This window comes from Protopterus annectens, chromosome 5.part0 (assembly GCF_019279795.1).
Source record: "Protopterus annectens isolate FY-2018-M chromosome 5.part0, PAN1.0, whole genome shotgun sequence".
Lineage (NCBI taxonomy): Eukaryota > Metazoa > Chordata > Ceratodontiformes > Protopteridae > Protopterus > Protopterus annectens.
The window spans coordinates 1,358,890,118-1,358,904,743 of NC_056735.1; the positions used below are offsets into that span (position 1 = coordinate 1,358,890,118).

The window sequence follows — 14,626 nt, forward strand, 5'->3', positions numbered from 1 at the left end:
TGCTGGAGTGAAGGGGGGTCTTGAGGAGGAAAATGGCCGAATGTTATCTTTGAACTCAGGCATTTTTTCTGCTTGATAGAGTATTTTGTGGGTGAAGATAAGCTGATTAAAGAGAAGAAAGTGAGGGAGTTCAAGCCACTTGAGTTGCTTAACTGATGAGCAGTGATGTGACTTGTATGAGGCATTCGTGTCAAACTTGGAGATTTTATTGTAACAGGCTTCGAGTTTTCTTTGAAAAGAAATTGGACATAAGGCAGAAGCACGAAATGTTTTTTTTTTCTTTTTTGCCTTGCTTATTACTAATCAACACTGCCCAGGACATCAAAATGTATGGGAGAACATGGAGCACCAAGGTCCAGTTTGTATACGGAAATACTACCAGTACAGAAGTAAACATGTTACCCATAGGATATCTAGGTGAATAGGGCTACAGAGGCTCAAGGAGTTAACTTTCTAGTCCATTTAAATCTCAAAGCTGTCAGAAAATAGTGGACAATGGGAAAACTCTACAGTTTCTTTCTAGAAACAAGTTACATGGTTAAAATGGTTTCCTAGCATAAGAGTTTATCTGCAAATGAGTCAGTTATTTTCCATATATCCCCTGGAAATTTGAGGGAAATCAGTAGGATATAAAGGTAGCCTTTCTGAAAAAAGATGAACTTAGAGAAGAGTGAAGCCATGGATTTCAGTAGCTGATCTCTTCCATGTTCAGCTTAATTCAGCTTGGGTACCTGGTCACTACTTATGTAGTATAAGGAAGGCAAAAATGTGGTGCATTTAAATGTAGCAATGATATTTTTATTTGTTTTTATCCATTTGTTGACTAGGTAAACCAAATGTACACAAGTATCCCTTTTTAGGGAACCTGGTAGCATTATCTGGTTAAGTGACTTGTTCAGAGTCAAAGAGTAGGCAAATGAGGGTGGGAGGAATCAAACGACACGCCCTTGACTAAAGAAAGCAGCCATAACTCGCACACAATTGAAGGAGAGTATCAAACGACACGCCCTTGACTAAAGAAAGCAGCCATAACTCGCACACAATTGAAGGAGAGTATCAAACGACACACCCTTGACTAAAGAAAGCAGCCATAACTCGCACACAATTGAAGGAGAGTATCAAACGACACACCCTTGACTAAAGAAAGCAGCCATAACTCGCACACAATTGAAGGAGAGTATCAAACGACACGCCCTTGACTAAAGAAAGCAGCCATAACTCGCACAACATTGAAGGAGAGTATCAAACGACACACCCTTGACTAAAGAAAGCAGCCATAACTCGCACACAATTGAAGGAGAGTATCAAACGACACGCCCTTGACTAAAGAAAGCAGCCATAACTCGCACACAATTGAAGGAGAGTATCAAACGACACACCCTTGACTAAAGAAAGCAGCCATAACTCGCACACAATTGAAGGAGAGTATCAAACAACATGCCCTTGACTAAAGAAAGCAGCCATAACTCGCACACAATTGAAGGAGAGTATCAAACGACACGCCCTTGACTAAAGAAAGCAGCCATAACTCGCACACAATTGAAGGAGAGTATCAAACGACACACCCTTGACTAAAGAAAGCAGCCATAACTCGCACACAATTGAAGGAGAGTATCAAATGACACGCCCTTGACTAAAGAAAGCAGCCATAACTCGCACAACATTGAAGGAGAGTATCAAACGACACGCCCTTGACTAAAGAAAGCAGCCATAACTCGCACAACATTGAAGGAGAGTATCAAACGACACGCCCTTGACTAAAGAAAGCAGCCATAACTCGCACACAATTGAAGGAGAGTATCAAACGACACACCCTTGACTAAAGAAAGCAGCCATAACTCGCACACAATTGAAGGAGAGTATCAAACGACACGCCCTTGACTAAAGAAAGCAGCCATAACTCGCACAACATTGAAGGAGAGTATCAAATGACATGCCCTTGACTAAAGAAAGCAGCCATAACTCGCACACAATTGAAGGAGAGCATCAAATGACACGCCCTTGACTAAAGAAAGCAGCCATGACTCGCACACAATTGAAGGAGAGTTTAGAGAATATGAAGGTATGACACAAAAAGGTGAGGTAGATGGAGAACTGGTTGACATAAGGTAATATATGCTGATTATGGAAGTTCCATTTAGAGAATAGTGGGTAACTAGAAGGATGCCAAGTCCTAACTAGCATATTTGTGATGAGTCTCAAGCTATAGTTGATGATTAAGATAAATTTGATTGTGGTTGACATTAAGGTATGTTTGGCAGTCATGTCTAATAAGAGCAGCTCAGAGGATGGGTAAAAGGGTAATCATTTCAGTTTAATGCATGTAACTGACAAGGTGAACACTTCAGTATGACAGATGAATGCAACCTTGGTACAATAAAAAGTAGATGTAGTAATCACAATAACGCAGTGGTGCAGGAGAAAGCACTGCTTAAAGATTGCAAAATTAGTGTGAAGCCAAATGATGCACATATCATTTTCCACTGTACAAAACAGTTATGTCATACCTGCAGAACCTTAATTTGTTTGGAATGCTTTTCAACAAGAGACAGTAGTAAACGGATCACAAATAGTTAACAGAATCATAAAGCAATGACACAGCTTGTGTTTAAGCATAGGCTGAAATACCTGGGAACATGCATTCTGCAGGGTCAAAGAGGAAAGACAGGTGACATGGATGTACTCTACTGAAAAATGTTATACTGAAGGACAGGACATGAAGTGGTACAAACTGAGGGAATGTATATTGACAACTATATGTTGACTGTAGTTGAAAAATACTATTTTGCATTAACTTAGTGATGTATAGTTGTACAGGAATAGGCAATGATTAACTCAGTACTAATAACAGATATCTAGGAAAAAAACAACAACTAAATAATAACTTAGGAAGGAGGGAGGAAAGGTCAACTGTGTAAAGTACAAAAACAGTTTTTTGACTAACTTCCCAGAACACAGATCTCCATCCACCAACATGTTGTAAGTTTGCATTCATTCGTGGAGCTTTTTGTGCAAGAGCTTCACTGAAAGGTGTTTCTCAGTTATTGTTGAAATGTAATTGACATACACAAGCGTAGTGTTGTGTATTCTTATAACTTCACTCACATATATCTCTTAGTGACTGATACTTTGATGGCCAACTTATATAAATATTTAAACCTCCAGCTTAAACAAACAAACAAAAAAAAGCACTTTTTAGGCTTGTTGCACATATTAAAACAACACAACTTCAAACTGTCCAGCTCCCTCCCACACACACACCAACCCCAGTGTTAAAAACATCCCCCAGCAGCAATATAGTCATTTAATTATTCAGCGAAAAAAACATACAATAAAAAGAGTAATTGGAAAATGTACCTCATTTTCATATGTATGCTATGGGAGAGAAAGAAAAAAATTAGTTACTATAAATACTGTAAGACAAAAGAAACACCAATCTTAATATCAAAATCAAAGACAAGCAAAAGCAGCGTTCTCAGGAAAGCATCTAGAAAACAGTAAAAATGATATCATTGTTCATTCATAATTCTTGGTCATGACATAGTCCGGTAATGCCGCCTATCATGGTACCTCACATGGGTGCATTAAAGCATTGTGGGTCTTGTGAGATTCAAAGTTCATTTCGATAATCATGTTTTATCTAGTAGTAAAGCACAACTCTCCATCCCTTGAAAACATATGGACAACTCCTTCAACATAATGAATAATCTTCCTAATAGTACATTTCCAACAGTTATTTAAATCCTGTAGTTTATCACAGCATTCAATCCATCATTTATGGATAACCTGCTTAATTCAACTCATGGTTGTGGATGAGATGGAAATTATTCTAGCACTCACTGAGTGCAAGGCAGGGAAACTAATGGGGCACCATACCATCACAGGGTGTAGACACACACACACACACACACACACACACACACACACACACACACACACACACACACACACACACACACACACACACACACACACACACACACACACACACACACACACACACACACACACACACACACACGCACATGCTCACACACATACCAAAGGTACAGCTATGGTCAGTTTAGAGTTTTGTCAGTTCACCGACAACACACCTTTGAGATGTGGGAGGAAACAGGAGTGGCTAATAAAATCTACAGTGATGCAGAGATGATTTGCAGACTGTGGACAGAAATAACTTCATGGAGGAAATAAAATGCACAGACAAGCACTGCAATGCAACATTGTTAACTATTGTGCCACTATGTTGTCTGTTTATTTTAACATGCTATTCTTAACTAGTGTTAAGTTGCCTGTGTTCCTTTGGCCCGTTATATTTCATTATATTAATTTCAGTTTTCTAATATATTCTGTTGTAAATTGCTATAAAATTTCATGCTGAAGTTCATCAAAACTTTTCTTATATGTCAATTAATGTTTAATGCACAGAAGAAAGACATATATTATCTTCTCTGTTAGATATAGAACAGTATGGGATTGTTAGGAAGAGATCTTTAGTTTCACATTTTGTGGCATTCTTTGAAGGAGTAACAGCAGGACTTGATGGGCTAATAGTGTACCTATTTCTCTTAATCTTACACTGTTTTATTTAGTGAAATGTCAAGTCATGTGTAAGTCAGTGAGTAAAACAATGATTACCAACAAGACACACCATTGGGAAGTTACCTATCTATCCTGATGGGCATTATCAATCATATATTATAGGGATCTGTGTTGGAGTAACTGGTTTTTGCTGTTGATTCCAGATATAAATGTGAGAAATAAAGTATGGCTTAAACAAATATTTTGATAAAGCAAAGTAGATAATTTAAGTACTTCAATAAAAAATGCGACAGCTCATAAAGATGGTCTGCAAGGAATATGCAACCAACACATTAATTGACCCTCCTCATTTTATGCTGCCAAATGTGGAAGAATAAAATGGACAAGACATAAAAATACAGAAGCATTAAAGATCTGGTTGACAATGGTAGTCATGAAGTTATACTTTACCAAAGTTAGGAAAGTGTATTCTGTAGCTTAATTCTAAACAGCATATCTTCTCACTCCTGGAGAATGTTGCACCACCTAACATACTGCTGAAAATAATGATGCATTTTGTAGCCATTGATCAAGACACCTGAAACAGGATGCAACAGTATAAAGATTCCCTATGGACAAAGCATAGGACTGGAAAAATGAACTATTCAAAATAGTGCCAGGAGATTTATCTTCAGTTCCTTATAGCTTACTTAGGTATGACCTCAGCTGGTTCTTTAAGGAAAACAAACTTTTGTTCTGTTTGAACATCTTTGCATATAATGCACAACTTCTGGATGTAACATCAGATGGAAGAACTGAATACTAATCAGAAGTAAAAAAAAAGTTATGTGCCCCTCAATTCCAAGCTGATGATCATAAAAAAAAAAAAAAAGGGCTTACTATAACTTATACCTCTAAATGTAAGAAATCTGAACAGACCCAAAAATAACGGTGAGGCAAAGCCTAACATTAGGGACAAGTTTGAAATATTGGTCTTATAAACTTGGAAAAGTGTTAGTATCACAGGTTTTGCATTCATATACATTTTCTTAAGGATATGAAGTGTATGTCATTATTTAATGACTTCAATCCTTAATGATTTATCAGAAAAAAAGCAGCTTTTATGATGAGTGTACCAAAAATATGAAGCGAAAATCTGGACCGTTGAGAAGACTGCACTAAGCACTTCAGTACTGCACTCCTGACTACAGAGATAGTATTCAAATTTCTTTCTGTATTGAAATAATTATCAGTCGATTGATATCTTCCAGTCGTGCAATTTTATATGAGTAACAGTGTCAACCTAATCAAAACATACTTTTTTAACAACTGATTACAATGCAGATTAGCAATTCATTTTATTTTCTCATTTATTCTGTTTATCTTGCGATTATCATATACCATATCCTTATTTCAAGAAAATTTACTTTTAGTCATCTTGCAATAATGCTACTAAAATGTCTTTGTGTTTAAATATGTTTTAAATTGTGCCAAACTTCACGGAACAAAATACTGCAAAATGTAAATTTAAATGTGTGCCTTGGATGTTTTGAAGCTATATTATGCAATATATTTTAAAAAAAATGAGAGAAGACATTCCCCCAGATTCTCTAAAGCTTGCATGGCATGCAAGATCGGTGCAGGAGCTCAAGCAGGCAATATGTCTGCCGTGCGATCCAGGAACAGCCTGCAGGGGCGCCCATGAGCGCTCCTGCACTAATCCTGCATGGACGAAACCCTTGTATGCAAATCACCCTATTTGCAGGAGAAATCTATGCAAATGAGGTGATTTTGCAATTCAGAAAGCTTGCAACCATCCGTGCAGGACTAGTGCTATCTGCAGAAATGTACTCAGTTAGTAACCGAGTACATTTCGGCAAAATCCAAAACGGAGCTGTGACAGCTCAAAATAAAGGCTGCATATCATGTAGTAAGCATGCCAATGGCCAAGTATAAGGCCATTAGCATTGCAAATATTAAAAGATATACAAAAATCAACTTTTATTGTTTTTTTTTAGCCGATCTCGGCTGTTTAAGAGTAGGGCAGCGGCACGCAAACGGGATTGGGGGAAAAATAACAAAATTAACCTAAATTAAGCATCCTAACTAAAATCAGTATTCTGCCATGCAAGTCAAAAGCAGGCAGAAGACAACATGGCCAGTGAGGAGTGATTGCTAAGGGGGGAGGCTTAGTATGAGACATGTAACTATGCATTAGCAGGCAATCCTATGGAAATGAGGGGAAGGATAGTGAATCCCAGTTTTCCCCAGCATGTGAGCCAGGTCCTAACAGTGTAAGAGTAGGAATAGCTTGGTGCAAGCCTAGGAGTTAGTGGACATCATTTGGGGGGGGGGGGTGTCAGGCATACTGTAAGTGGATTGGAGCCCTGTGGCTTGGGTTTGCTCCTAGCTTATCAGAGCTAAACTAGGGGGTGTGTCTAAACCTGCCTAGCACTCTTTACAAAGCCTACGTGGGTGTGTATGCCATGCACCGGGTTTTACAGGAAGAAAAAAGAAGTGAAACCAGGAAATAGCAGCACTGTGCACATCTGAGCACTGGGTATGCGCGGCATGCCTCGGGGCTTAAACAGGAAGGCAATGGGAAGGGAAACAGCAGTAGGAAGGTAATCAAGGAGAACTAGCTTAGCTGGCAGGTGAAATGTATCAGAATCAGCCAATTACACAGTCAGCAGACCAGCCCAGCCCAGAACTCTACTATAAACTATGCAAACACCTTCCCTCTGTTTCTTCCCACACTCTACACCACCAGTGTAAACAAGCAGGGAACTTTTAACACTCACAACAGCAAAATGATAGGGGCTGCAATAGTTATCATACGACAACCTGTGGAAGAGGCTGAGGGTGGTGAGGATGTGAATGCTGTCAACCAACCCACAGTGAGGAGATGGAAAAGAGTATACAGACCCACGATAACCTACCAGGAGCTACATGAGCTGGAGATAGTGAAGCGCTATAGGGTGGACAGGCACCTCCTACAGCAAAATGTTGAGCTGTGCCAGCCATGCCTCACACACAGAACTAACAGAGGGGAACCCATCCCAGTTGATACCAAGGTATGTGTAGACCTATGAATACTAGCTACAGGTACCTTCTAAAAGCCAAGTGGGGATATGATGGGGATTTTACAGGCATCAGCATCCATGGTACTCCACCAGTTCCTGGATGCCATGTCAGCACATGTCAGTGAGCACGTATATTTCCCCAACATCCGTGAGGGGTTGGCCAGCAATATACAACTGTTTCACCAAATAGCAGAATACCCTGAGGTAGTGGGTGCTATAGACTGCACGCACATATGCATCAATGCACCACCCAGTGAGCAGATAGGGTCTACATCAACCGCAAGGGCTTCACCTCCATCAACTGCCAGGTCATGTGCGATGCCCAGGGCATAATAATGAATTTGTGTGCTGGCTGCCCTGGAGGCTATCATGATTCCCACATCTGGCATCTGATGTAGCTGTACCAGAAATTTGCCAATGGGGATATCCCTGACGGTCACTTAGTGGGCAATGCTGGATACGCACTGGAGCCATGGCTGATGACACCCATCAGAAATGTACCCGCACCCAAACAAGAACTCCATAATGAGGCACATGCCAGGGGCGGCCCATGCTATTGGACTGGCAGACTGTATCCCCCCCAGCTGTAAAATTAAAGAAAATAAAAGATAATTAAAGAAAATAAAAGATAAAACAAAAAATTAAAATTTGCGGACTTTCGCGCCTTAGTCCGGACTGCTGCTGAGACAGTCTGGAGCATGCGCAGACTGTTTCAGCAGCAGTCTGGACTGGGAAACATGGAAGAGCAGAGATCCCAGAAGTCTATGCAGTTGTAACTGCATAGACTGTCACTGGAAATGGATTGGACCAGGACTGCAATGTCGGCAGGCTGGAGTCTCATCAGGGAAGAACATCTTGCGTGGTGGATGTGCTCCAACGGATGTAATGCATGGGGCAGGGTTTGTAGTGCACTAAGAGCTATCGGATCACAGACAGCTATGGATTTATTTAATGGCACGGGATCCATATCGCTCCAGGTAAGAGTGTATGTGCGTGTGCGTGTGTGTGCGCCCCAGTTGCTATATACTGATGGCTAGAACAAACTCATGGTGGTGTGGTAGGGAATACCTCAGGCTTGAACCCTGTACCTTGTACACAGGTATTAAGGACCTGAATTCCCTACCCACCACCATTTGTAAAAAAATTGCAGATTTTTGCCTCATATTTGATCTGATCTGTTCCTCATAATATCTGTGGTTTCTAAATGTTGCAATACTTGATATTTGATGGTGCAGTGGTAGCATTGTTGCCTCACAGCTGCAGGTTCTCAGGTTTAATTCTTTGCTGGGGTGCCTTCTGTGTGAGGTCTGCATCTTCTCCCTGTGTTTGTGTGGGTTTGCTTTTGTGTCCCCCCATGTTACAAAGACATGTCTGCATTATTTCTTCCTGGGCCTCTGCTGAAAATTGTTTTTTTGTTCCAAGTCAGACTGTCCTGATTAACAAATGTTAAATAAAATTGACAGGCATTTGAATTTCAGACTTCAGGTTTCTGAATGTTTAATTCCTTACATATTTGATGGTGCAGTGGTAGCATCGTTGCCTCACAGCTATAGGTTTTCTGGTTTGATTCTTGGCTCGGGTACCTTCTGTGTGGAGTCTGCATCTCATCCCTGTGTTTGTGTGGATTTGCTCTGGTGTCCTGCCATTTTACAAAGACATGTGTCTGCAGTATTTCTCCATGGGCCTCTGCTGAAAACTGTTTTTGTTCCATCAGACGTGAAATTGACAGGCATTTGAATTTCAGACTTCATATTCTTCAGAAAATACATAGTAACACAACCTTTTATTCTAGCAATTTTCTAAGTTTATAAGATGAATATTTGAAATTTGTCCTTATTTTTGGGACTGTATTACCCCATTATTGGCTTTGTCCAGGTTTTTTGTGCTAAGGTTGACAGCTGTGGCAAGAACTGAATTCACTGAATATGTTTGAGGGCTGTATTCCCTCATTACTGGGTTTGTCCAGGTGTTTTATGCTAAAAGGTTGACAGCTATGGTGAGAACTGAATTCATTAAATGATAGCCATTTAAGTTTCAGTCTTCCACTCTTTCACAAAGCAGCTGATTTGGCATAGGGGTATGTTGCTCTGACTGTTTTGCACAGGGACCTTGGCAGTAAAATGTATGGTGGTAACACAGCATTTTTCTTTCACAAAGCAGGTGATTTGGCATAGTGGTATGTTGCTCTGACCCTTTTGCACAGGGACCACGGCAGTAAAATGTATGGTGGTAACACAGCATTTTATTCTAGCAACTTTCCAAGATTATACAAGCAATGTTTAATGTGTCCCTGGTTTTTGGGCTTTTGACCCCCCCCCCCCATAAATTTGGATTTTTCCAGATTTCTTGTGCTGCGAAGTTGAGATGCAGTTGAGTATTGAGTAGATTTTACAAGGAGCTGAGAGCTGCAGGGGAAGAGAAGTTTAGTGCTGCTTATGCTAAGTCAGCTTGCATTGTTAATAGCACAACAGGTTGTGTACTTGCTTTTGATGCAGAAGGTTGTTGGTTCTACTCCCACAAGGGGTGAATGCTGCAGTATTGAAAAAGTTAAGACACTAACTATGAGCCTGTTATCAGTTTGCCATCCATTTCCTATTGCAATATTACTAGCTTATCATTTTTAATGTAATATAGGCAATTTATTCCTCAGGGGCATCAGACACTTTATTTTTCGATGAAACCATGAAATATAAAGGTGTTTGCTACCTGCAACCTCTTCATTAGTTACAGATTTATTTAATGTGGAATTATTTAGATTACTTTTTTTACTTCTTCAGAGATTATTTACTGATAATGGTGGTCTATAGAATTGTGCATATTTACTGATAATGGTGGACTGTAGAATTGTGCAAATTTACTGATAATGATGGACTGTAGAAGTTTGAGTAGACTTTTATGATGGAAATGTTCTGAACTGGGCAGTTTTGTCATTATGGGTGCATGCATTTTGTTTCATTATTTACTGGAAAGATGTTCTGAAATGGGCAGTTTTGTCATTATTGGTGCATGCATTTTGTTTCATAGTTTACCGGAAAAATGTTCAAAACAATAGGAAGGTGTATCAAAGAGCACATGTATGTTTCATATGCAAGGGGCCTATGATTTGAAAACAGCCCAGAATTAATCTTTATCTGCCACTGGTAAAATGTATTTTCTTTGAATGTGGGTTTCAATGCTGTTTCAATGAATGTGAGTTTCAAGGGCAGAGAAGGTTTAATGCTAAGTTTGTTTAGCAGATGTCTTAGTGTTTGTGCTGTAAAATGCAAAATAAAACTTTCAAATGAAGTCCAAATCATCATAGAAGTAAATCAGTATGCACATTAGTGTTTATGGTAAATAGAGTGAAATAGCCAAGTAATGGATCAATGGAATGGCTGTAGGGAGAGGCTCCATTTGACCATGATTTTGTGAGGGGGAAGGGTGGCAAACTTAAAGACAGCCCCAGCGGAACTATACCTCCCAACTGTCCAGATTTTCAAAGAATGAATAGATTTCTGCTTCTTATTTTAGGTTTGTTTCTCATAAAATTTGTGGTTTTCTGGCAAATCATTTAGGAATTAAGTCACATAATAATGACACAGTGAGTTTCAGACTTCATAACCTTCAGAAAAATGCATGCTAAAGTAAGACCTGTTGTGCTATCAACTGTATCAGTTTATAGAAGAGCAATTTTTACTATTGTTTATATGTTCCCCCAATATATTTGGCCTTGTCCAGATTTATTGCATTAACAGGTTGAGAGGTACATGCAAATAAATTGCTTTATAGAATTAGGCATAGCCAAACCTCTCAACTGTCCCTGATTTTGGCTCAAAATGTTGCTCTTCCCCCCTAATAATCCCTCAGCAAAATAGCAATTTTGGAAAAAAACATGGAGGGTTTACAATTAAGAAATAACTGTAATAATCAGAGTTATAGATTACTTTTATTTCAGAAATGTATGTAGATTATTTTATTTTGTCAGCTGCTGAACTTAGCAGTACTAATATTAAAATGTCCCTTCTTTGACAGGTTCCCAGCTGTATTGTGTGGCTATTTTATATTTTTACATCACGTTTTTGGTCCATTTTTCATAAAATTGTGGGTTTTTTTTGGCAAATTAATGACAAATCATTAAAGACTAAAGTTAGAAAATAATGACAGACATTTGAGTTTCAGATTTCATATCACTCAGAAAATTCATACTAATGCAAGACCTATTCTATTATCTTTCTAAGTTTATAAGAGCAATATTTAAAAATTGCCCTTATTTTTGGGCCTTTGTCCCACTTCTTTGTATGGCTTTGTCCAGATTTCTTGCTCTGAGGTTGATAGGTATGACAAATGTGTCAGGGCCATCACAGTCAGCCAGAGACATTTCAAATTGTGACATACTTGTTGCACCCCACTCCCCCATGTAGTGACTGGATGCATCGAAGCAAGGCAAGGAGTAGTTATGCAGTGTGAATGTGCAGAGTACCCCCCCATCCAAGGTAGACACAAGTGCTAGAGTGGCTTTTCATCTGTCCTTGATTTTTGCAGAATGGTCTGGTTTCTGTCATATTTTTTGTACTGTTGATTTATGCTTATTACTCAATGTGCCTGTTGCTCTGTGTTTAAGTAGCAATACTTTAATGAGCATCAGGTAAGCTTGGCTGAGATCGTAAGATGCAAGTAAGCTTTAATAAGCATACTGTTAAAGAATTGCCAACATTGAAAGCCTTTCTGTTGTTGCCATGTAGAGAATACTTAACTAGATAATGCATAAGCCTTGGGTATTGAAATGCATATGACAGTATTTGTAATAAAGGACAGGATTACATTATTTTAAGAAGCTCATTACACTTGGAGACTTCTAGTCATCTCTGCAGGCTTTACCTATACACTAAACAGAATGCCAGTCGTGTGGTCCATAACCTGTACAGTAATCCTTTTAAGCAATGTATCTTGAGCTTATTTCTTGTTTGCTTTTCATTTTTTACTTTGATCATATTTTCCCCATGAAACAAGTAGATAGTTGTCAGGCAGCAGGTCTTTTTTTTGGATAAGAAACATTTTTACAAGTGGGGGCATCAGAGATTTCTACTTTCAGCATGTTACTTGGTACTTTAATAAAGCTGAATATAAATCATAATTAGATCTGCAGTGCAAGAAGTGGTTTGAGTTGAGTGCTGCTTGTTTTGCTTATACTTGATTTTGACTGGCATTCCATTAATGTATTTAAAAAGCAATTTATTTTTTCATGCCTCACAACCTTTTTGTTTCCATCTAGATATTAAGTAAGCTGTCATGCAGCCAATGCATTGAAATATTTTTATTTTTCTACACTTCATTTTGTCTTGATTGGACTCTCATAATGACAGTTTGGCACCCAGGGGAGTGTATTTAGTTCATTTTTGTGGCTTTGAGCATAGCCCATCCCCTTTCTAGTTGGCCACACCCCTTCCCAGTGACCCCACCCATTCAGCTGTCTCCTGCAGCCCCCCTTTGATTTGAAGTCACCAGCCACCACTGGCACACGCATAGACCAGAATTATAGTAGAGCATGGGTTTGGGATGCTCAAGTCATGGTTCCGGTGCCTGGACACATCCAGTGGAGCCTTGCAGTACTCACCAGCTACATGTACCCAAATTGTCCTTGTAAGTGTCATGCTACACAGTATGATCTTGCAGAAACAGCTGCAGCAGGAACAGCATGGGGTAGAGCCACACAGCCCCCCACCATTGCCAAGGCACAGAATGACTCGGAGGAGGAACAACCTGAAACTGCCCCAGTAGGCAGAAGGAGGTGTGCCCAGTATACCCTGGCCTTGGCAAAGAGGCAACGCATAGCACATACACTGACACCGGAGGGACCCAGGGAATAACACCTCTCTCTGACTCTCACATACAGTAAAAGGGATGCCAAACATTACACTACCTGTGCTTAACCATGTGTAGGAAGTGTACTATGTGCATCTGACATAGGCAGCCCTGCAGCACCACCCTCAATACTGGGACACCCACAAGGTAAGTGACTCACACATGCCAGTTGGGGGGGGGGGGCTTCATGTACACAACACAAGTCACAGCCAGCAGGACAGGTGTAGATAAACACAAAGAAAGGTTGTGCTATGGCCTCTGAATGAGGCCTATGGGTAACTGCCCCCCCCCAGGCCTACACAGACAGATGACAGCAGGTCAGGCAGTGGACTGTCAGTTCTCAAGGGTAGAAAGTCAGAAACTAATATGTAGGTAATTAAAAGCTAAGATCTGTAGTACACTGGTATGCCTCTAGTCAGCATGATAGGTAAGACTACAGAATGAAATGTAGTACGTGACATACCAGTACAGTCCTAGCAAATGTGTACAAGTGTCAGGTTTGCCCCCCATCTTACTTAGCAATGCAGTCACAGTCAGGTGAGTCCCCCAATCCTGTGTAGAAATGTAGAAATAGTTAGGTGTGCCCCCATACTACGTAGAAATGTAGTCACAGTTAGGTCTGCCCCCCAGTCCTGTGTAGAAATGTAGAAATAGTCAGGTGTGTCTCCATCCTACATAGAAATGTAGTCACAGTCAGGTGAGTCCCCCAATCCTGTGTAGAAATGTAGAAATAGTTAGGTGTGCCCCCATACTACGTAGAAATGTAGTCACAGTTAGGTCTGCCCCCCAGTCCTGTGTAGAAATGTAGAAATAGTCAGGTGTGTCCCCATCCTACATAGAAATGTAGTCACAGTCAGGTGTACCCCCCCAATCCTGTGTAGAAATGTAGAAATAGTCAGGTGTGCCTCCTCATCCTACATAGAAATGTAGTGACAGTCAGGTGTGCCCTCAAACCTATGTAGAAATGTAAAAATAGTCAGGTGTGCCCCCCATCCTACATAGAAATGTAGGCACAGTCAGGTGTGCCCCCTCAATCCTGTGTAGAAATGTAGAAATAGTCAGGTGTGCCCCCCCATCCTAAGTAAAAATGTAATCACAGTCAGGTGTGTCCCCCAATCCTGTATAGAAATGTAGAAATAGTCAGGTGTGCCCCCATCCTACATAGAAATGTAGTCACAGTC

At 40.1% G+C, this 14,626-nt stretch overlaps 1 protein-coding gene across 9 annotated transcripts in view; it reads right to left on the reverse strand.

Annotated features, from left to right (window-relative positions):
• DLG2 (discs large MAGUK scaffold protein 2) overlaps positions 1 to 14,626 on the reverse strand; it is a 4,792,098-nt gene that overhangs the window by 2,331,399 nt on the left and 2,446,073 nt on the right. For all 9 annotated transcript variants that reach the window (XM_044071159.1, XM_044071154.1, XM_044071155.1 and 6 more), the window contains one exon: positions 3,358 to 3,375. In XM_044071159.1, coding sequence (XP_043927094.1) covers positions 3,358 to 3,375 — 18 coding nt within the window. The remainder of the gene's footprint in view (positions 1 to 3,357; positions 3,376 to 14,626) is intronic.